At 41.1% G+C, this 21,521-nt stretch overlaps 1 protein-coding gene across 4 annotated transcripts in view; it reads left to right on the forward strand.

Annotated features, from left to right (window-relative positions):
* The first annotated feature begins 11,795 nt into the window (after positions 1-11,795).
* The window catches only part of STX1B (syntaxin 1B), a 29,035-nt gene continuing 19,309 nt past the window's right edge, over positions 11,796-21,521 (forward strand). For all 4 annotated transcript variants that reach the window (XM_072597528.1, XM_072597531.1, XM_072597532.1 and 1 more), the window contains exons 1-2: positions 11,796-12,092; positions 21,087-21,161. In XM_072597528.1, the coding sequence (XP_072453629.1) occupies positions 12,063-12,092; positions 21,087-21,161 (105 nt within the window). In that variant the 5' untranslated portion in view covers positions 11,796-12,062. The remainder of the gene's footprint in view (positions 12,093-21,086; positions 21,162-21,521) is intronic.

Raw genomic sequence — 21,521 nt, forward strand, 5'->3', positions numbered from 1 at the left:
CAAATAAAAACTAATTGAAACAGTAACCAGTGAAGTAACAGGATATATAAAATAACCTCACAAAAATTGTTAGGCTTTTTATATATTACCAACAAAACCTAGCAGGAGGAGATAGAAAAAGACATTCCATCAAAATAATTAAAGAACATGTAAAATACCTAGGACTCCAGACACTAGAACATATAGGAATTAAATGAATATGACTATAAAATACTTTTTATAGAAATAAAGGCAGACCCAGATAACAAAATATCTACTCAGGTTTGGACTATGCCAAAATACTAAATCATTTTACTTATTTTTTTTATTTCAGTGTAATACCACTTCTAAAGAGTTACTTTATACAGTTAGAAAAATAATAACAAAATATGTCATGAGGAACTAAAGGTAACTTCTGAAGAGAAATAATGAAAAAGAGAGGGAAGAGAAAGAACCTAGCAGTCAGTACCAGATGTACTATAAACTGTAATCATTAAAACTATTTGCTCCTGGTTTGAAAATAGAGAAGTTAATCAGTAAAACAGATTAGGTTCAGAAGACCCAGGAGTAAATAAATCTATTAGCATAGTATTTAGTTAACATAAGTTTTCCAACTACCAGCACAAGAATTTAGCAAAAGCAACTAAAGAAGCTGGAAAACAGTCTGGCAGAAATTAAGTTTAGACCAACTTATCACACTGTGTATCATAATTAGCTCCAAATGGAAATGAGGTTTAATTATAAAAGCTCATGTCTTTAACAAACTAGAAGAGCAAGTAAGGAGATACCCTTTACAACTATGGGTAGGGAACTATTTCTTCATCAAACAAGGAATAGAAGGGACAGAAGATACAATGGGCAATTTTGATTGCATAAAATTGAAATGTTTTTACCAAAAAAAAAAAAAACCTAATGCAATTAGAATTAAAAGGGAAAAGTTATTTAGAGAAATATTTGTAGCACATTTCTGAGCTAAATGTTTGATATCTAAGAAATATAGAGAGTTTATATATATATAAACAACTGCCATTTTACAATAAATAAATACTCAAAAGATATGAATAGACAATTCTCAAAGGATTAACCAAACCATTAACAATTACTTGAAAAAATGGTCCAAATCACTAATGCAAAATTAAAATAATACTGAAATTCCATTTCTCATCCACTACATTGATGAAGATGAAAGAAATGGAAGTGACCCTTGTCAAAGGAGTTAGGTAAGTACAAGCACACACTAATGCCCTTTTGTCTCAGTTATTTTTTGATGTAACCATTTAGAAAAATAATTTGGTACGGTAATCAAAAAGTCACTAAACTGTACATGTGCTTGGCCTAGAGATACTCCTACTTGAATTACATCTCCAAAAGATCAAAGAAAGAAGAAAGCAACTCAAATGTACAAAAGTATTAATAGGCGTACTTTTTTTTTTTTAGCAAAGAATGAGAAACAAGGTGGTTGCCCATCAATTGAGCAATGACAACTATAGTATATAAATGTAATTAGATATTTTGTACTATAAGACAGATTCATGGAAAAGATAAGGGACAGATTTAGAGAAACTTGGAAGCATTTGTATGAATTGATTCAGAGTGAAATGAAAAGAACAACTTATACAGTGACAACAATATTGTAAAGAAAAACAGCTGTGAAGGACTGAAGAACCATGATCAATGAAACAAACAATTACAACTACCAAAGACTGATGATGAATCATGCTTTTCGCTTCCTGGCAGTGAGGTGATAAACTAGAAGTAGGAAATGAGTCAAAAGGCAACGTTTAGATTGGTTTTGCATGACTATGCTTGTTTGTTACAAGAAAGGGCTTTTGTTTTTCTTTTGGTGGGAAGAGTTGTGGAGTAGGATAATGAGAAGGAAGAAAGGGGCATTAATCAATCATTTAAAACCATAAAGAAAGAAAAAAGCATTGATGAATCATAAACACATAAACAGAAGAGGACAAAAAAGACATTCTGAAGGGGACACGGTTGGGTAGGGTAATGTTGGAACTACTATTAAATCATTATTATACAAAAAAGTCTTTACACTATAGATAGTAGGTGGAAAAAGAGAAACTGGACACAACAGAAGTTCATAGTTTCATATAAAATCTCTTGTTTTTCTGTGCATAATGAAATAATCTGTTAATGTGAATATTTATTAAAAAGAAAATTTACCAAAAAATATTATTAAGAGGTTAATGGAATGGGCATGATAGGTATGAGTAAGATGCAACATATAACCAATGAATAACATCAAAGAATGGTAATAAAGGATATCATCTAGGAAATATATGATATGGAGAGAAGATGGTCTAGTCAAATGCAGAGGTCAAAGAATAACAGCCTGAATGCTCTGTTGGTCCCCTCCTAATGCCAGAAGAAAGCAAAAAAGGCTTTCAGCATATCATGTAGGCGTCCTGTAGTAAAGTTATGAAAAGATGAAGATAAGAATGGCACAGGATGGTCAGGCACATACGGATTCCAATCCACATTTTTGGAGGGAACTCCCAAATCAGTAAAATCACATATCTACTTAAGTAAGTTAAATTTCCTAACTAGAACTGTTCAAACATGGAATGGCTTGCTTCAAGAGATAGCGAGTTCCCTGTTCTTGGAGGTTATCTGGTAAAAACTGGATGACAACTATGAGGTTTTTTATAGAGAAGATTCTGATAGATCTAGAGGTCCCTCTGAGTTCCCTTTTGACTTTGAGAAGCTATGAAATTTCACATTCTCTGGTATGCATACCTGGATACTCTTTGTGTTTGTTTCTTTATGTTAGTATTTGTTGAGTGAAAAGACATACTCAAAGATCTATAACCATAAATGGAGGTGGCACAGCCAGGTAGCAAAATGGAGAGATAACAGGTGAACAGTCTGAGTACTTTCCAGGTTTCTTCTAGATATTAAAAAAACTAAGTGGAAGGTTTCTAGTGAGTTGGATGGGTTAACTATAAAGGATGAATGGGAAAGTATGTGGGGGGGGTATTACACAGGAGGAAAAGCTGTGGAGAGATTGTGGTTAAGTCATGGACCCACCGTAGTAGATGACATAGCTGCTACCTGGTGATAATATTTAATATAAATGTTAGACTTTAATAAGGGTCAAAGTTTGAATTAAGAAGCGCCTGGACATAATAGTCTCCTTTGTTTAACTTAGAGGATACCTTTTGATGTCAAGCAAACAAATGGGACTTCCTTACCAGACCCTTCTGGCATCTTAGTGATAAGGCCTGGGTTGTAACTCCAGCTTTTGTTAAACTCTGTTAAGATAAACGACTTCAAAGGCCTGTTTAGGACAGGATGTCTGTTATCTGGGTGATGGGACCTTTTCCTTATCTTAAATCACAGAGACATGCTACAGAAAGAAGATGCCCATAGCTTGGGATCATAAAACCCAACTGACACCACTTTGTTTGCAATGTGTTTATCTAAGAGAACTCCTTCCTCATGGCAAAATGTACTTAAGACAGTCAATTTCTGTACTAAGTCAGCCAGTTCTGATCCTGGCTCCATAGCGCTATGTAACCGTTTTCTTTATGGGGAATTGATTGATTAATTAATTAAATCATAAAATGTATGCATTTAGCCTGTTGCCTTTTCTTAACAAGTTTTCAGGTCAACACTGGCTATGCACACTATCTCTTGGGGATAGTAATGAAATCTTTTTTTAAAATGGTATTTTTTCAATTATATTGGAAATTTTAATAATTTCCAATTATATGTAAAGACAAATTTTAGACAAGATTTTGAATTCCAAAATTTTTTCCCTTCCTCTATCCCTTCCTTACCTCTCCTCTTCCTAAAATGGTAAGCAATTTGAAATAGGTTATACATGCAATCATGTAAAACATTTCCATATTAGTCACAATTGTGAAAGAAGAAATAGATCGAAAGGAAAAAACCATAAAGAAAAGGAAGTAAGTGAAAATAGTATACTTCGATCTGCCTTCAGAGTTCATTAGTTCTTTATCTGGATGTGGATAGCATTTACCATCATGAATCCTTTGTAATTGTCTTGGATTATTGCATTGATGAGGAGAGCTAAGTCATTCAATGCTGAACATCACACAATGTTGCTGTTACTATGTACAGTGATTTCCTGGTTCTGCTCATTTTATTTTTCATTGGTTCATATGAGTCTTTCCAGGTTTTTCTGAAAGTAAAGAAATCTTAAGTATAGAATCATATCAAGCTGGAAGGAACTTAAAAAGCTATCCCTTTATAATCTATAACTGAACAGGAAACTACTCTAAAACATCCCTAAAAAATGGTCATCTGGACTCTGTTTAAAAAGACCTCAATTAATGGAAATCACTTTGTGAAATAGCCCATTTTGCTTTTGGACAGCCCTACTTGTTAAGGATTTCTTTTTAATTTCAAACTGAAAAATGCTGATTTGTAACTTCCAAGGAGTTGCTCCAAGTTTTGTCCAATGCGGACAAGTTAAACAAGTTTAGTCTTTTTGTATATAATGAAATTTACCAAATATTTCAAGACAGCTATCAGGTCCTATGAGGGCTTTTCTCCTCCAGGTTAAATAGCCTAAGTTTCTTTAAGCAGTTCTCATACAGCACGGTCTCCAGACTTTTCATCTTCATGATTACCTTCTTCTGCATGAGCTCAAGCTTGTCATAGGTTTTCTTTTCTTTGAGGGTGTGTGTATGGCAATTAGTGACTTGCCCAAAGTCACACAGCTAGTAAGTATCTGAGGCTGGGTTTGAATTTACATTCTTCTGAGTCCAGGGCTAGGACTCTGTCCGCTACACCACCCAGGGGCCCCAGATTGTCGTTGCTTTTCCTAGAATGTATTGTGAAGAACCAAATATAGTACTCCAGATGTGACCTAAATGGGGCATAATATAGCAAGACTATTTCTTCTCTCACTCTGGGTCTAGCCCTACACTGAATTCACTTTTTTTTGGTCACTATGTCATAGTCTTGACTTATATTGAGTATATGGTCCCCTTTTCCATGTGAATTATTGTCTAGTCATATGTTTCTCATTATGTACTCATGAAGTGTTTTTTTTTTTTACTTCATCCATCCCTATTATTTTTCATTTTGTTAAATTTGGCCCATTATTTAAACCTATTATGATCTTTTTCTAACCTGATTCTGTGAACCAGCATATCAGCTATCCTTTTCCCCTCCAGCTTCCTATCTTCAATAAACTTGGTAAATGTTCTATCTCTGCTTTCATCCAAGTCATTGATAAAAATGTTGAACAAACAAAAGGAAAAGACAAATCTTTGATGCACTTTACCAGAGACCTCCCTTCAGGTTGAAACTGATCTATTGATCACAACTTTTTGGAATCAGTCATTCGTTCAATTTTAATCTACCTAATGTGATTATCATCAAACTAACAATTCTACCTAGTCATTTGGTCCTAGGTCTGCATTCCAGGTCCATATAAAATAGTAGGGATGGATGAAGTATCCCAAAATGGGGTCCAAAAAATATCATAGGACAAAGCTTTAGCTATTTGGAAATATTGATCAAAGCCTGTTTGGTCTAGAATGAGTGAATGGATGAATGAATAAAAGAAGCATTTATTAGGTGCTTAGTATGTGCCAAGCTCTATTCAAAGAGAAAAAAATAAAAATAAGATAGTCCCTGATCTCAATAACACATAAAATAAAGATAAGCTGTCAGGTTAACCAGAAGGGCTAGAAAGTCCTAGGAGTCCTGTGCCTTGAAAGATGGCAAAATCCAGGGATCCTGAGGGTCTTTCCTTCTATAATGATTAATAAGGAATTCTCAGGTTTCTACCATCCTAATCACCCTCATCTGGATGTGTTCTAGATTATAAATTATCCTTTTAAAAAGTGGCACATGGAAGTATACATAGTATTTCACAGGCAATCTAACAAGGGGAACATAAGGTTAGATCTATCATGCTTACTGCTAGGTGAAATAGGATTGTGGGATCTGTACTTCTTTTTAGAAGTTTCTCTAAGTGTTTGGTATTTGTTTTTTTTTTAAATCAAAAGCAGGAAATGGTACTTCCTCTTATTACACATATTTCTGCTTCAGTTTCAAGGGAGTATCTTTTCTTGTTATTTAAGGATTTGGTGAACAAGTTCATGTTCGCTTATCTATACTATTTATGATATTAAAGATTCCTATTCTGTTGATTCGATTTAATTAAATTTAAAAAGCTTTGTTTAATTTATAGATGACAGAGCATTGTGTGGCTCAGGGGGTATAAAACTTGGCAATGTCTGCTCTCTTTGAATTGAAGTCACTAGGTCTACATGAACTACATTCCAGAGTCCTGAAAGAAGGGATCAATATTAAGCTGAGTTACTGTTACTTTTCTTTGAGAACACATGAAGAACAAGAGGGATACAGCTGGATTAGAGGTGGACAAATGCTGTTTCAATTTTCAAAAGATAGGTCTTTCAAACTTGAGGTTGGCAAGTTTGATATTATTTCCTTGAAAAATTCTGGAACACACTATTCAAGGGAGGGCCAATTGGAAAAGGAAGTGGTGGTCACTACAAGGCAGTATAGCTTCATCAAAAACAAGTTGTCCCAGAATATCCTCGTTTCCTTTTTGCAAAAAAAAAAAAAAAATGTATTAATTTGTTTGTATATATTTTGTTTTGATACTACAGATGCTTCCCAAGAACTGTCCGCCCTTCACCCCCCAACAAAATCTGTTCCTGAAAACAGTTAAGAGCATGACTGTAATTTTCCGTTTTTGTTGTATACCAATTGTTGACGGAAAGGAAGGATGTGTGCTTTAACTTTCATATTATGGCTCCAACATTGTTCATCATGTTAGACCTGAGCTTGGTGCCTTTTAATGTTGTCTCTATTGACATTTCTAATTTCCTTTCGTAGCAAGTATACTAGAGTCTGCCAACATCACTTCTAGGTCACCTCTTAGCCTACTTGTCCAGTTCTCACATTTAATTTTATTATTCTGAGTCCTCAGGGAAATCTAGGTGTTTGTATGGATATTTTCTTTCAATAAATAAATTGCAACATTTTTCTCATTAATTATCTCAAGCCCTATCTCAGTTTGTTAGATATTATTTATATAATCACCTGGAAAAAATCTCTTTTCGATAATAATTACTCATTTCTCAATACATTAAATTCTTTAACCTTCCGTGATTAAATAAATATTAAAATTATTGATCATACAATTTATTACCAGATGAAAGCATTAATAAAACAAAGGCATATTTTGACTGTGTAAAAATCACAACTAGTTACCTCAAACCCTCACTCTAACGGCAAATGGCTTCTTTTCATTTATGAAAATAGAGTCACACACTATTAAATTTCTCTCAAGATACCAAATCCTCTTTACAAAATAAAGGCAAAAACAGCATCTGAAAAGCAGATCTCTCCATATCTATTTTCTCTGTCTTCTCTACCTTCTCTCACTCCATCATATAAAACAATCTCTTCATTACACTCATTCTTTATTATACTTTATTATTTTACTATATTTTATTATACTTTTCCTATAGTATAACACTTATGCCATTTCTCACAAGAAGGAAAATTTTCCTTCCTTTCTTTCTATCTTCTCCTTATCCTTATAGACCATAGAGGCACATTTTAGGATACTTTAAACTGTAATTGTCAACACAAACCACCTTTTCTACAACTTACCATTTGGCTCTTAACGATACTGTAACAGTATTGATCATTTTAGTAGGACAGCTTAATGAATAGATGTTATATATTTGTAACTAGACTGGTAGGTCAAGTGAATGCTGTAGATGTGTATTTAGCTCTTAATGAAGGATTTGACAAAGTCTTTCTTAATATTCTTGTGGATAAGTGGAAATACAGGTTAGGTGATAATACAGTTAGGTGGATTAAGAATCATTCATAGAGTTGTGATCAGTGTCAACCTAAAAAAAAAAGATCTCTTGTTGCATGCTCAATGGATCTGTCCTTTATCCTGTCCTATTCAACCTTTTAATGAAAACAGATGATTTCCTTATCATATTTATAGATGACAAAGTGCTAGGAAAGATAGGTAACATATTTGATGATAAAATGGAAAAGATCTTACCGGACTAGAATGAAGGGCCAAATCTAATAAAAAGACATTTAATAAAGATGAGTATAAAATCCTGTACTTGGTTTAAAGAAACCAATTGGATGAGGACTGGATGATAAGGGAAACATGGCTTGATAGCAGTTCATGGGGAAAGGTCTCTGGAATTTCATAGGTCTGGAGGGTCACTATAGGTCAACAGAATGACAGAAGCTCCTTAAAACAAAAGAAATATGACCTTCAAAATAAGAAAGGACCAGTTTAAATACTCACTATGTAGGATTACTCAAAGTATGAAAACATGAAATCCATACCTCTAGAGCTTCTGCTTCATGCCTAAGTTCTCCTCTCTCTGTTCACCAACCCCTATATTCATAGGACTCAGAATATGCTGTGATCACATAATTTCTTGAACATAAGGGAAAATGGAAGGAAAGCATTAAGTGCTGCTATGTGGAGCTATCTCCCTTCAGGCATCTGTTAAAAGCTCTTCCCACTTACTCTCCTAGTTCTTTAGGTGTGGCTAGGGAAATTCTTGAAACTCATTCACCCTTGGATCATGGAAAGGGCAAGAAATGTGCGTCCTAGACCCCAGCTCTGGATCACAGACTATACCAAAGGGAATCAAACGAGAGAAAAGCAATTTTTCCCCTCTAGCTCATCAGCCTAGCAGGAACTGTACCTACCAGACTTGGGAATGGAAATTGATCTGTATTGTTTTTGTAGCACTGGTCTGCTGAAGTCTTAGTTGGCCACTTGAATCTCTGGCCATAGCCATCAGTAGCTGGGAGTCTAGCCATCCCATCACCTTATGGTAGTTATTCAGTCTTAGTCAGATGGCAAGGACAATCATCTCTGTCATCCTCTTTCTCTCTGAATCATCATCATCACCTTGGGCCCAGAGTAATATAATAATAATGCAAATAGATTATATTTCAAATGAGCAGAAGAGACTAGAATTTCTATAGTCAAAAAGCCAAGTCAACATGCACTAAGTGCCTTCTATGTGCCAGGCACTCTGAGAAGATAGAATTCATGCTGATCTAAAGTGGGTAGGGAAAGGTTCTTGGAAAAGCAAAGATCTGATGGACTTTAAAGGATGGATAGAATTTAGCTGGGCAGAGAGGAAGGAGGAGTGGCTTTACAGGAATGAGCCTAGCATGACAATGAGAAGGAGACAATGGGGAGACCTCTCTGACAGAACTTCAATCATTTACAGTCATGTCTGATTCTGTGACCCCATTTAGGATTTTATTGGCAAAGACACTGGAGTGCTTTGTCATTTCCTTCTCTAGCTCCTTTTACAGATGAGAAAACTGAAGTAATCAGGGTTAAGTGACTTGTCCAGGGTCACGCAGCTAATAAGTGTCTGAGTCTGGATTTAAACTCAGGATGATGAGTTTTCCTGACTCCAGAATAAGCACTTTATCTACTGTGCCACCTGTGAGCAGAGGGAGACAACATAAGTCTGGAAAGAGAGACAGAGCCCAGATTGTAGAGGTTTTGAATGCTAGACCAAGGAGTTTAGACTTTAACCTATAGACAGAGTTGCAGGTTTTCAAACAGCAGAATGATTTGCTCAGATCTATTCCTCAGGAAGATTTCCCTAGCAATGTATGCATGATGGGAAGATCAGTAAGGAAATTCTCATTGCAGTCCAGGAGAGAGATTTTGAGGGCCTGGCCTCATGCAATGTTCTGAATTAGAAAATTCTTGTGGAGGTAAGATTGACATCATTTAGTGCCAATTGGGTGTAGAAGATGAAGGAGAAAGGAGGAATAAGGAATGATGGGGATGCTAATGATAGTACGAGCGACAGACTCAAGGAAGTCAAGACAAGGGATCAGTTTCTAAAGAAGAGTCAATCTAATGGTGATTCTTGACATGAATGTTCTATTCTAGAACCCCCCCCCCTTGATCCTCTAGGCTCTGACTTTATCATTCCTTCTCAAATTGTAAGAGTACATCTCAGCATGCAGGTACCCAAACTTTCCTGTCCTTTGCCCTCTGCACTAAACAACCTGCAAAATCCAGAATCTTCTCTTAATGGAAAAAGGGTAAAAATGGGCCTCTCTCCACCCCCTCCATGTGCCCCCAGTACCTTCACTCTGGGATTACCTTCCACTTAAAACATTTGTCTATATCTTGTATATTTGTAATCATTTATATGTTGTCTCCTCCGTTACAATGGGAGCGTCTGCAATTGTGCTTAACACAATGCTTGGCATACAGTAAATGCTTAATAAAGCTTTATTGATGATGATGATAGACAATGGTAGTTGTAGTGTCATGCCCACTGTGTATGAGCCCTACCTAGGGATTTTTGCCACTAGGACAAGGAGCACAAAGGAGCCAGGACAAGCAGTAAATTGGGGGTGGGCAGAGTGGGTAACTCAGGGGAAGAATTCACCCTATAGACCATTTGGTTAGCTTCTTTATTTAAAACTGATTTTTATTGATGGGATAGGAACTGGATTTATGACTTCATTGGCACAGAGAATTTCCAAGTGAGGAAATTCCCTCTCTCAAAGCAGGTTAGCACTTTCTCTACGACTTTTAGTCTCAGGGAGTTGCCTAGGGAACTGAAAGGTAAGGGACTGCTCGGGGTCACATAGATGGCATTTGTCAGAGGCTAGATTCAAAACCTGGGTCTTCTTGGCTCAGAGGCCAGCTTTCTATCCACTGCACCACACTGCCTCTATTTTCATTAACCAATTGTGAAATTGTCAATTCTAGCTACTGAAGGATGTACAAGTGCCCTCCAATACAGCATTCTCTGAATTTGGACTTTGAAGGAAAACCCTGGTTACCCATTCCTCCTGTTGCTCTGGGTGTCTTTACATAGCTGGACCCATCCAGATTTGTGTATGTACCAGAATATCTTTTCGTCTGAGTCAAGGTGTGAGTTTGTGTTTGTCTGGTGGTTCCTCTGTTGGTTTTTATTTGTCATTTAAAAAATAAAAACTGTGTTCATGGAGTCATGTCTATATCATCTTTCAGTGTATTATTGGGATGTCTCTAACAGGGATGGGAGCTTTGTGAATGAAAGGGTATTGGGCAACCAATGCAGCAAGTAGAGATCGGCTATGGGGGGGATGGTGGTGGGGTAGAGGTTGCTGGGGGTGGGGAGAGGGCGGCATGAGTCTGCTGGTGTCTAGGCTCCAGGCTGCACCAGGGACTCTGCAGACTAGAACTGGCTTATTTATGTCTGGTATCACAATGAAAAGATCCACATTATTTTTATTTTCCAAACACACACTTTATTTGCACACACACACACACACACACACACACACACACACACACACACACACACACATACACACAGAAACACAAGGGCATGTCCTAGAGAAACGCACAGGTTCACTGGCAAAATACAAACAAAACCCAAACCATGAACTGTTATAAAAGGACACACCGACACGCTACCCTCCCTGCTACCCTACCCTTCGCTTTCCCTGTCTGCCCCTTCCAAATCCTTTGTCATCACCCTTCTTTTCTGTCTTTGTCTCTGTCTCTCTGTGTCTCTGCCTCTCTGTCTCTCTGCGTCTCTGTGTCTAGCTCTTTGCCTGTCTCCGTGCGTGCCTGTCCTGACCTTACCTTCTCCATCACCACGAATCTTTCCTCCCACCCCTTCCCCTCCCTCTAGTGCATCTCTCTCTCCCCTCCCCTCCCCTTCCCTCGGACTACATCCCCCAGGCGCCCCCAGACCCTGCGTTGCGCATGCCTCCTGCTCCCCCCACCCCGTTCTTCCCCCTCCCTCCCCTCCACCTTCCCCCCTCCCCCGCGCCTCCTCTCCCGCATCCCTCCATCCCTCTGCCGCAGCCGCATCGCCACCGCAGCCCTGGTACAGCCGAGCCCGGCCCAGGCCCCTGATCCTACCCCTGTTCCGGCCAGGCTCGATCCCTCGCCCCCTCCCCTGGGGAACCCAGGTGGCTCAGGTACCCCTCCAGTCGCCAGGCTCCGGGGAAGCCCTGCGCCCCTGGCCCGTGCCCCCTCACAGCTTCGGCAGGAGGGAGAGACGAGGAGGAGGAGGAGAAGCCGCCGCAAGATGAAGGATCGGACCCAGGAGCTGCGGAGTGTGAGCTGGGGGGCAGGGAGGAGGTGGGGGGAGAGAAAGTCAGGGGGCACCAAGCACCCCATTATTTGGGGAGGGGGCATGGAGAAGGCATTGAGATGAGGGGCGGAGAATTCGACCAGAGGTGACTTAATGGGATGCACACACAGGTTATCTCCGGGATTCCAGTATTTCCAGAGTGTACCCCCATATTCTGAGGGTATTGGGAAAGCCTGGGAGGGATTAGGAGACTAAGATGAGAAGAGGAATTTGGGGAGCTAGACTGGGGCCTCTGATACTCTGTATTTCCAAGAGAGTACCTAGTGTATAGCAGGGGATAGGATGTGTTTAGGAGAGAATAAGGAAGATAGGTCCCCTGGAGATGGGAGGGGAAGGGGTCTGGGGCCCAAAGATTGTCATATGATGATATTTGAGAGAATGAGAGAGACTGTGAGGACTGGAATAGACTTTAATGGTAGCTGTGTAACAAGCTGATGTGCCCCAGTGTCTTCAGTGGGGATCATAATATTGGGGGGGGGTGCTGAGGAATGAAGAACACCGGACAGCTTCGGAGGGAGCCCAGGGTAGCTGAGGAAGAGGAAGGTGGGGGAATGGGCTTGTGTAAATATTTCCCCCCACCTTTTCTCTGAATGGGGGTTCCTGAAATTTGAAGAACCTGAGAGAGCTTGGAAAGGCCTAGATGGAGGAGGAATAGATAGACAGCAACTGTCATTGTCAGGACACCCCAATATTGGATTGGGCTTGGGACCAAATATGAGATGTGGGAGAAAGGGGAGTTGGCGGAGGATGGCTCAGGGGAACAAGGCACCGTGATAGTTTGTGTGGGATGGGGAAGCGCCTTGGAGTGACAAGAAGGTACTGAGTATGCTGATTGGGGAACGTGATGGGAAATGGTTTGGGGCAGCAAAAGTCCCCTATGTCTGGGAGAAGGTGAGATGCATGAAGATGAAAGACAATAGGAAATTCTGGACCCCCAAGGGGCAGTAGGAGACTTGGGGGAAAGATGAATTTGAGAGGTTGAGGGTCACAGGTTTTGCAGAGATGTTGCTATTTTAGGAGAATTTTGAAAAAGCCCAGGAGAGTCTGGGATGTGGGAATTTGAAGAGGAGGGAGGGGTCCACAGGCCCATGAAGGACTCCAGTAATTAGGAACAGTAAGACAAGGACTGAAAGAAACAGTCTTGGAAGCATTTGGATAGGAATGAAGGTGTTTGGTTTGAAGGGGTGGCTTATTCAAGGCCTTGCATAAAACTAGGATGCCCCCACAGAAGGAAGGGAAAAGGGGGTGATGGCTGAGGGTATCGAGCAGGGACGTTGATACTTAGTCCTTGATATTTTAGGGGCAACAAGAGAAAGGGAATGTTTAAAAAAAAGTGGTTTAGGAAACTGAGTCTCCTGGTGGAGAGGGAATTGGGACATGAGATAGAAGGAAGGAGCTGAAGGTTGGGAGATGTCATTTTGAAGGATAGGGCTCCCCAGATTTTAGGAAGAAGGATAGTCAAGGAAAGGGAGACAGGTTATATGGCTTGAGATAAAGTGAATTTATGGGATTGTGGTATCAAAGGGAAGAATGAAAATGTAGGGGGTCCCTGAATATTTTCTGAAAAGGTTATTCTAGGGGAAGGTGAAAGGGGAGGAAACTTCATATCTGAGTAAACTAAAGAGACACTAGTTGGGATGTGAGGAATTGTGGGGGTGGCAGAATTATCACCCAAATGTTGGAAGGAGGGGTGGGAGGAGCTGGGGAGTTCTTGAGAGGAGTGACTAGGGGCTGGTATAGACATTCTGGGAGATCAGGATTTGATGTACTTGTTGGTCAATCAATGACCATTTATACTAGTAGGAGAGGGGGTGGTATGGGTAGGATGGTAAAAGCCTCCACTGGTTTAGGAAGAGTTAGAGGAATGAAATTCTAGTAAAGAGAAGAGGAAAGCTGGGAGGGGAAAGGTAGGAAGCGGGGAGACTGAATGAAGATTGTCCTGGCTGTCACATTTTTGGGGTGAAGTTCAAATGGAAAGGAGAAGACAAATAAATTGAAAGAGACTGGGGAGGGAGATACTAGGGAAAACTGGAAAGTTTTGGAGTATAGGGACATAGTCCAGAGAAATGAGAGGGATGTGTCACCTCTAGGTTTTGAAGGCACGTTAGAATATACTGAGAAACAACAGGAGGGGGACATTATTAGGCTATGGTAGCCATTGATTGGTGATCTAAGTCTAGGGAGTGAAGCCTTGGATTTGGGAAAGGAAAGGACTGGAAAGGGGAAAAGAAGAGGGTTGGTAGGGGAATCTGGAATAGGAAAATGATGGAGCCTGTGGGGAAAGGGGAAAGAGGGAGCCGAAGGAATGGTGGGAAGTGGGAGGCTGTAAGAGGTGGAAGTCAGGAGCAGCTGGAGGCACCAGAAGGGGCAATGGATGCCCAAAACTGGGAAGGACAGATGGAGGGAAAAGGAGGTAAGGCCTCGAGGGTGAAGATAGAAAAGAACACGGGGTCAGGAGGGAACAGAAACTGGATTTAGAGACTGGGAAGAAATAGAGAGGCCAGAAAACACGACAGCAGAGAATCTGGGAAAGCAGAAGACTGAAGGAACAGTTAGGAGAGTGAATGAGCTCAAGGACGACAGACAGAAAAGTGCCTTACATGAAGAGGGAGATCTGGGGAAAAGGAGCTAGGGATTAAAGCAGGAATTCCTGATCTGGATCTGTGGATAGATTTCAGTTGGTCTGCGATCGTGGATGGAGAAGTGTGTGTGTGTGTGTGTGTGTGTGTGTGTGTGTGTGTGTGTGTGTGTATGTACCTTTATTTTTCACTCACCTCTAACTGAAATTGAGTTTCCTTCAATTATGAATGTAAGCAATAAACCATGGTAATATTAGGCTTCACCAGACTACCAGAGGGGTCCATGATCTGCCCACTCCCTCAAAATGTTAAGAAGCCCTGTTAAGTTAGAAAAGGAGACCAGAGAGGGATGCAGTGGAGACTTAGAGACATGGAGGGATAAGGTACAGATGGAAGAAGGGTGTACTTGAAGGAAAGAAGTCTTTAGTGTCACTACTTGGGATATAAACGAGAAGTAGATAGTGAGTGAGGCAGTGAGAAGTGAGTGAGAAGAGAATTGGGCTGGAAGGATCCCAAGTATGAAGCTGGCCCTGGGGGAAAGGAAAGAAGGTGAGAATGAAGGAAGAGAGGTGAGCCTTCAACGTGCAAAGAGTAAGCTAGAAAGGGGGTAAGGGAAAGGGGACCTAGATCTGTGGGATGGAAGGGGAAAGGAACTGGGAGAGGGTTCAGGTCATGGGAGGAACAGGGATGTAGGAAAGGAGTCAAGAGAGAAAGGGGAAAGAGAGAGGAGAGAGAGAGGTGAATGAAGACCGGATTAGGGAGCCGGAAGGACTGAAGCCATTGGCCCTGTTAGAACTCAGATTTGGGCATCATTTCTCCAAAGGGAGCTGACATTGCCGTAGGCGAGAGAGAGAGAGAGGGATAGGAAGAAGGAGGGGGGGGGGGGAGAGAGAGAGAATGTGTGTGTACATGTGCACGCAGGCTTGCGTGTTTTCCATTTGATCTCTCACCCAGTTTGCTTATGTGTCTCTCTGTTTGGGTTTCAATCTCAGTGTCTCTCTGTTTGGGTTGTCATCTCTATATGTCTCTCCATCACCATCTGTCTCTCAGTCACTGCTTCCCTGCCTTTTGCACATGTGTCCTGGCTCTCTCTGCCTCTGTTCCTTTCACTTTCTTACTTAGGTTTGTCTCTCTTCTCTCTGTTTTCTCCATTTTTTCCTTTCTTTTTCTCCCGTCCTCTCTCTTTTCTGTGTGTCTCTTTATTTTCCCGTTTGCATTTTGTATTTCTCTGTGTCCTTTTCTCTCTCTCCCTTTTCCAAACTCTCCCCTTCTAGTCCCTTTTATCATCTGTGGGTCTGATTGCAAGGAGTTTGGCTTTATGGGGCCCTAAAAGGGCTGGACCTACCAGGCGGGAGGCAAGACAGGATTTGGATGACCTCCTCCCTGCTTGCATTTTCCTGATCGAGCCAGTGCTTAAGTAACAGCTCTTGGGCCGGCTGGAGGCCCAAGCTTTGTACCCTCCTGCAGGCTTACAATCTGGAGCCAGCTGGAGGCAGCAGCCCAAGATCTGGTGTGCTGGAGGCACAAGGCAGGGAAATCCTGAGTTGGAGGTTCTGGGAGGAAGGCTTGGGGAAAAGATGGGGGGGGGGGGGTAGGGAAGGTAGGAAGGGAGGCACCCTTGTAAGCAGCTGGGATTCTCCCACATAGCCTACATTTTAAGGGACCCCTCCTGCGGGTTGCAGAGCCTCAATCTTTCCTTAGAAGATTTTGGAAATTGTGGGGGTTGGGGAGGAATAAAAAACAACAGACGTTTTTCATTTTCATTTAAAATCTCACCTGCCTGTTAACACTCTTTCTTTTGGTCTGAGTCTAATAATTCTAAGACCAAGAAGCTCTATTCATTGTTCTTGTAATCACAGAATGACAGAAGGCTGCTGCTGAAAAGGGACCTTTTAAGACATACCATAACAGAAGGGACCTTGGAGATCAGTGCAGAGGGTCAAAGCTTTTTTTGTGTGATGGATCCCTTTGACAGTCTAGTAAAGCCTGTGGACATCTTCTCGGAATAATGTTTGTAAAAGCACAAAAATGAAATACATATGATTATAGAAGAAACCAATTATGTTGAAATAAAGTCCAAAAAATGTGAAAAAAAACCCCCAAGATCCAGTCCAAAACACACACACGCACACACACACACACACACACACACACACACACACACACACACGCTTTTTCTTTTTTACAGTAAAGGAAACTGAAGCCTATTGAGAGGAAGAGATATAGTCAATAACAAAATTAGAACTAATACTCGGGGGAATCTGGTTCCAGAGACAGTGATCTGAGATTGGACAGAGACTCTAGGTCTGATGAATTGCAGCTACCAGCCTTGAGGTTGGCCTCCAGTTGTCCTTATGACTAACAGGAAACTAACAGGATGGACTCCTATGAGAGGAGAAAGAGAGCCGACCCAAGTGGAGAAGGAGAGATCAGCTACCTGTGGAAACCAGCCTGTTGGTGGAAAGTAACATGATTTTCAGACTTTGGGAGAAGACAGGCATGCTGTGAATGCTAATAGAAAGATCACTGGTCAGAGAGTCAGGAAGCTTAGATTTCAGTCTTCCCTTTGATTTGAGCAAATACTTGACCTCAATTTCCTCATCTTTTAAATTAGGGTAATAGACCCACTTCCCTGCTTCCCTCACAGATCAGATTGTGAAGGAATTCATTGGAGACACAGCTGAAGGAATACAAGCTAGGCCTCAAGAAGAAATTTCTAAGGCCATCCACCATAGGGTGGAGGGAAAGGGGCTGGGGATGGGGGAGCTCTCAGATTTTTGGCCGAGAGGTGGAAGGATCCAGTGACTTATAGAAAGGAAGATAGAGCTGAGAATTTAAGCAGAAGTTTCCAGAGGGAATAGCCTGTACAGGGAGAGTTTTTCAGTTCAATATTTTTTTGTGCTGTACCTGGTTTTCTCTTGAATCACCATCATCCACCCTTTGGAGGGCAGAAGGAGCCTTTTGGTGGGTCCTTTGGGACCCCAGGACTGAGGTCTATGCTCAGGTGGGGCAAGAAGGGGTGATTGGTATGTTCTCCAGACACTAGTGCTAAGTAAGGCAGCCATGAGGTGGGAGGAGGAAGAGGAAGAAGACTGGCCCAGGAACGTGAAGGAGATGGAAATAAGGGGCCGGGAAGAGACAGGGACAGGAGTTGAGACTGAGGTCAGCAGCCTCAGGAAGGTAGTAGCTAGAGGAGGCAGAAAAAAAAAACAGAATAGAAACAGAAATGGAATATATGTATATTGAGCTGTATCTGTGTGTGTGTGTGTGTGTGTTCTCTGTGCTGTGTCTCATTGTGTGGTTACCTGTCCTTAGGTGGATATGCTGAGGGGTACCGTGGTGCAAATTTCCCTGTTGTGTATGTGTGTGACCATGTACCACAAAAGGTATCTCTTCCTGGTATACACCTACCCTATGCTCCTGAATCTGTCTGTGCCCCTGTACATATATTCCTGGGGCATCTTAGTATGTCCATCTGTTCTCATATCTATGTGTGTACCCCTGCACATATATTCATTTTTTGGTAATTTTTTAATTCATTTTAAACTTAAATACAAAATGAGAAAAGAAAAAAATATTTCCATATACACAGAAGAACATGAGAGGATTCAATGAAAAAATAATAAATTTCCATTTCAAGAAAACCTATATAATAAACGCTACATATTTTTTTCAAAGCTACCCAGCTTTTCTTTGCTTCCTTGTAGGTTTTTTTTCATTCTCTGCTATGCACTTTTTACTTTTTTTTTCCTCCCTCACCTAGTCCCAACCTTAAAAAAGGCTACAATTAAACTCATATATGTGTATATATATATATATATACACACATACACACATATATACACACACATGTACATATACTTAGATATCTGTGAACACACATATATACAAACATATGTACACATACTTAGAGATATCTATAAACATACATGCTATATATATACACATACACACATATATACACTCATACATGTATATGTAAGATTGCGCTATGCATGTGCCCACCTGTCATCTGTTTCTCTGGAGGTGGATAGCCTCTTCCTTCATAGGTCCAAGTCTTTTCCTGTTTTTCTGAATCAACCAGCTCTTCATTTCCTACACCACAGCAGTATTCCAACACAATCACATCCTATCTGAGAGACTGTCTATGAAAGTCTTTTCCCCAATTTTCTGCATTCCTTTTATTCTTAGCTACATTGGTTTTATTTATACAAGAAAATCTTAATTTAAAATACTCAAAATTATCCACTTTACACTTTAACAATGTTCTTGCCTTATAATAAAGTTTAAGGTCTGATACTGCTGAATCTCCTTCCATTACATCTTTTTCCCTTGGTTTCTTTGAAATTCCTCACGTTTTATTCTTCCAAATGAACTTTGTTTTTATTTTTTCTAACTCAGTAAGATAATTTTTTACTAATTTAATTGGGATGACATTGAATAAATAGATGAGTTAAATAAAATTGTCATTTTTTTTATTATATTGACTTTACCTACCCATGAACAATAAATATTTTACTCCAGTTATTTAGATCTGACTTTATTTGTATAAAAAGTGTTTTATGATCATGTTCACTTAGTTCCTGTGACTGTTTTGGCAGGTGTATATATATATATATATTCTTGTGTTTGGGTTCTTGGTTTTGATGATTGTGTCTGGTAGTATCTGTGTGCACGTATGGATGTATGTTGCTTTCTCTGTGAATGAGCACAGCATGTTTCTATCTGCAGGTCAGTGGGGTCTGTGTAGTGATGACAGCTTAACATTTCCAAAGACTTGCCATGCTCAGAAGGGACAGATGGGACCACACCCCAAAGTTTCCACAGCTGGCTCCCTGGGGTGTGGGTGATACAGGAACATGACCACTGAAATCTCTGTTGTCCGGGGTTCTGTCTAGTTTCTAGCTTCTAGGCTCTGTCTTGTTTCTGTCCAGTTTCACTTGAGAACTCTCTCTGGGCTCTATCTGAGGTTCGGTGATGCCAGAGCAGTTTGTACTTATTTGTTTCCTGATGCTCCATTTGGGGGTCTAGGTGGCCCCTGCCTAGACACTGAGGCCTTATCCAGATTCTGAGACTTTTTCTGGGTTCTGGCTTGGTTCTGTTTGTCCAGGCTGTCAGGGCTCTGTTAAAGCTGTCTAGATGTTGTCTAGGTTGCATGTGAGACTTTTACCTGGGTTTTGTTTGGGTACTGTCTAGGTTTCGTCTAAACCTTGTCTGAGACAGTCTGGGTTCTGTCTTGGGCTTGTTTTTGCACCTAGGCTTCCTGCTTGGATTTCTGCCTGGGCTCTCTCAATGTTTCCGGATTCAAATCTGGACAAGATTCCATCTTGGGCCTCATCGTGGTTGGGACTCTGTTGGAACCACTTTCTAGGGTGTATTTTTTGAGGCTTAGCCTGGGATATGTTTTGTGATCTGGAGTCCCACCTGGATTCTCGTAGGACCACTAGCTTGGGCTACGTCTCTGTGGACACCAGATACTCTCAGCATGGTGGACCCTGGATTTGACCTGAAGGACCAAGAAAGGGTTGGGAGTCCTCCCCTCCTGCTCTTTTGTTGTATTCCAACCTCTTCTCAAACTGAGGGATGTGAGCAGTCCTAGGTACACTGAGACTTGAGGGGATAGAACCAGGCTGTAGAACAGGGGGGAGGGGATGCATGTATCTGTCAATGTGTGTGTATGTGTGTGTATGGGCCTTTGTGTGTTGGTACATGTCTGTGTATCAGGATGTGGGTGGATGACAGCATTTTGTGTATCAGTGTGCGGGTGTGTCTGTGTGAATGTGTAAGTGTATGCCTCTTTTTGCCTGTGGGTATTGGGGGTGGGGGGCTGAACAGTGCCACAGGAAAATCCAAGCAATAGAAAGTAAGTGGATGTCAAGTTAGCGGAATGAAAGGCAGAGAACTGCGTGGAGTGGGAAGGAGAGGGGGAGGGGAAGAGCATCACTGAGGCCTGTTCAGGACGTCAGGGTTGAAGAATTGTGTGAGCCTTCTCCTGTTCTCTCCTGTCCCAGCTCCCTGGCTATGGTCCTGACTGTGTCTGGCTCCCCACAGGAAGGCAGCAGGGCTGTGACTTTGCAAAGGGGACAGAGCCAGCTGAGGGAGAAGCCAGAGAGACCTGGGGAGTGGGGGACTTCAAGAGGGGAGACTGAGATCGAACCAGGTCAAAGTGAATGAGGAGAACCAGAGTGCGGAGAAGACAAGTCACCTCCCCCTAACAATACCCAGTCCTTGAATTTCATGGCAGGGGAACAAAGAAGCAGAATTCTCCCTCTTTTTCTTGATGGAAAGTGGAAAGCTTGGATAAGGGACACTGGGGTGGAGGGTAATGGTTTTGACCTTGACAGGACAGAGATGCATATGATCTACCCTTGCTTTCCAGGCAAAAGACAGTGATGATGAAGAGGAGGTGGTACATGTGGACCGGGATCATTTCATGGATGAGTTCTTTGAACAGGTAAAAATTTCATGGGAGGCCCCAGTCCTTGTCCTGACAGGCATCCCAGCTCCCATTTCCTTCCCCAAACCCAAATCCCAAATCTCTAGGTTTCCTCTTCCTCTGGACCTCATCTACCTACCAGACTTCCTTGAGTATTTTTTTCCTTACTAGAACTATGATTTCATGGGTGTCAGGAGCTCTCTATAAGGTACTCTCCAAAATGATGCACACTGACCATTTCTTGACAAGTTATAGTTTTATAGCATTGCCTGGAGTGTCACACAGCCAGCATGTAAGGGATTTGCACTCGGGTCTTCCTGACTCTGAGGCTAGCTCTCATTCATGACCTCTCCCTCCTTGGGTTTTTGTTACCATTAA

Source organism: Notamacropus eugenii, chromosome 3 (assembly GCF_028372415.1).
Source record: "Notamacropus eugenii isolate mMacEug1 chromosome 3, mMacEug1.pri_v2, whole genome shotgun sequence".
Lineage (NCBI taxonomy): Eukaryota > Metazoa > Chordata > Mammalia > Diprotodontia > Macropodidae > Notamacropus > Notamacropus eugenii.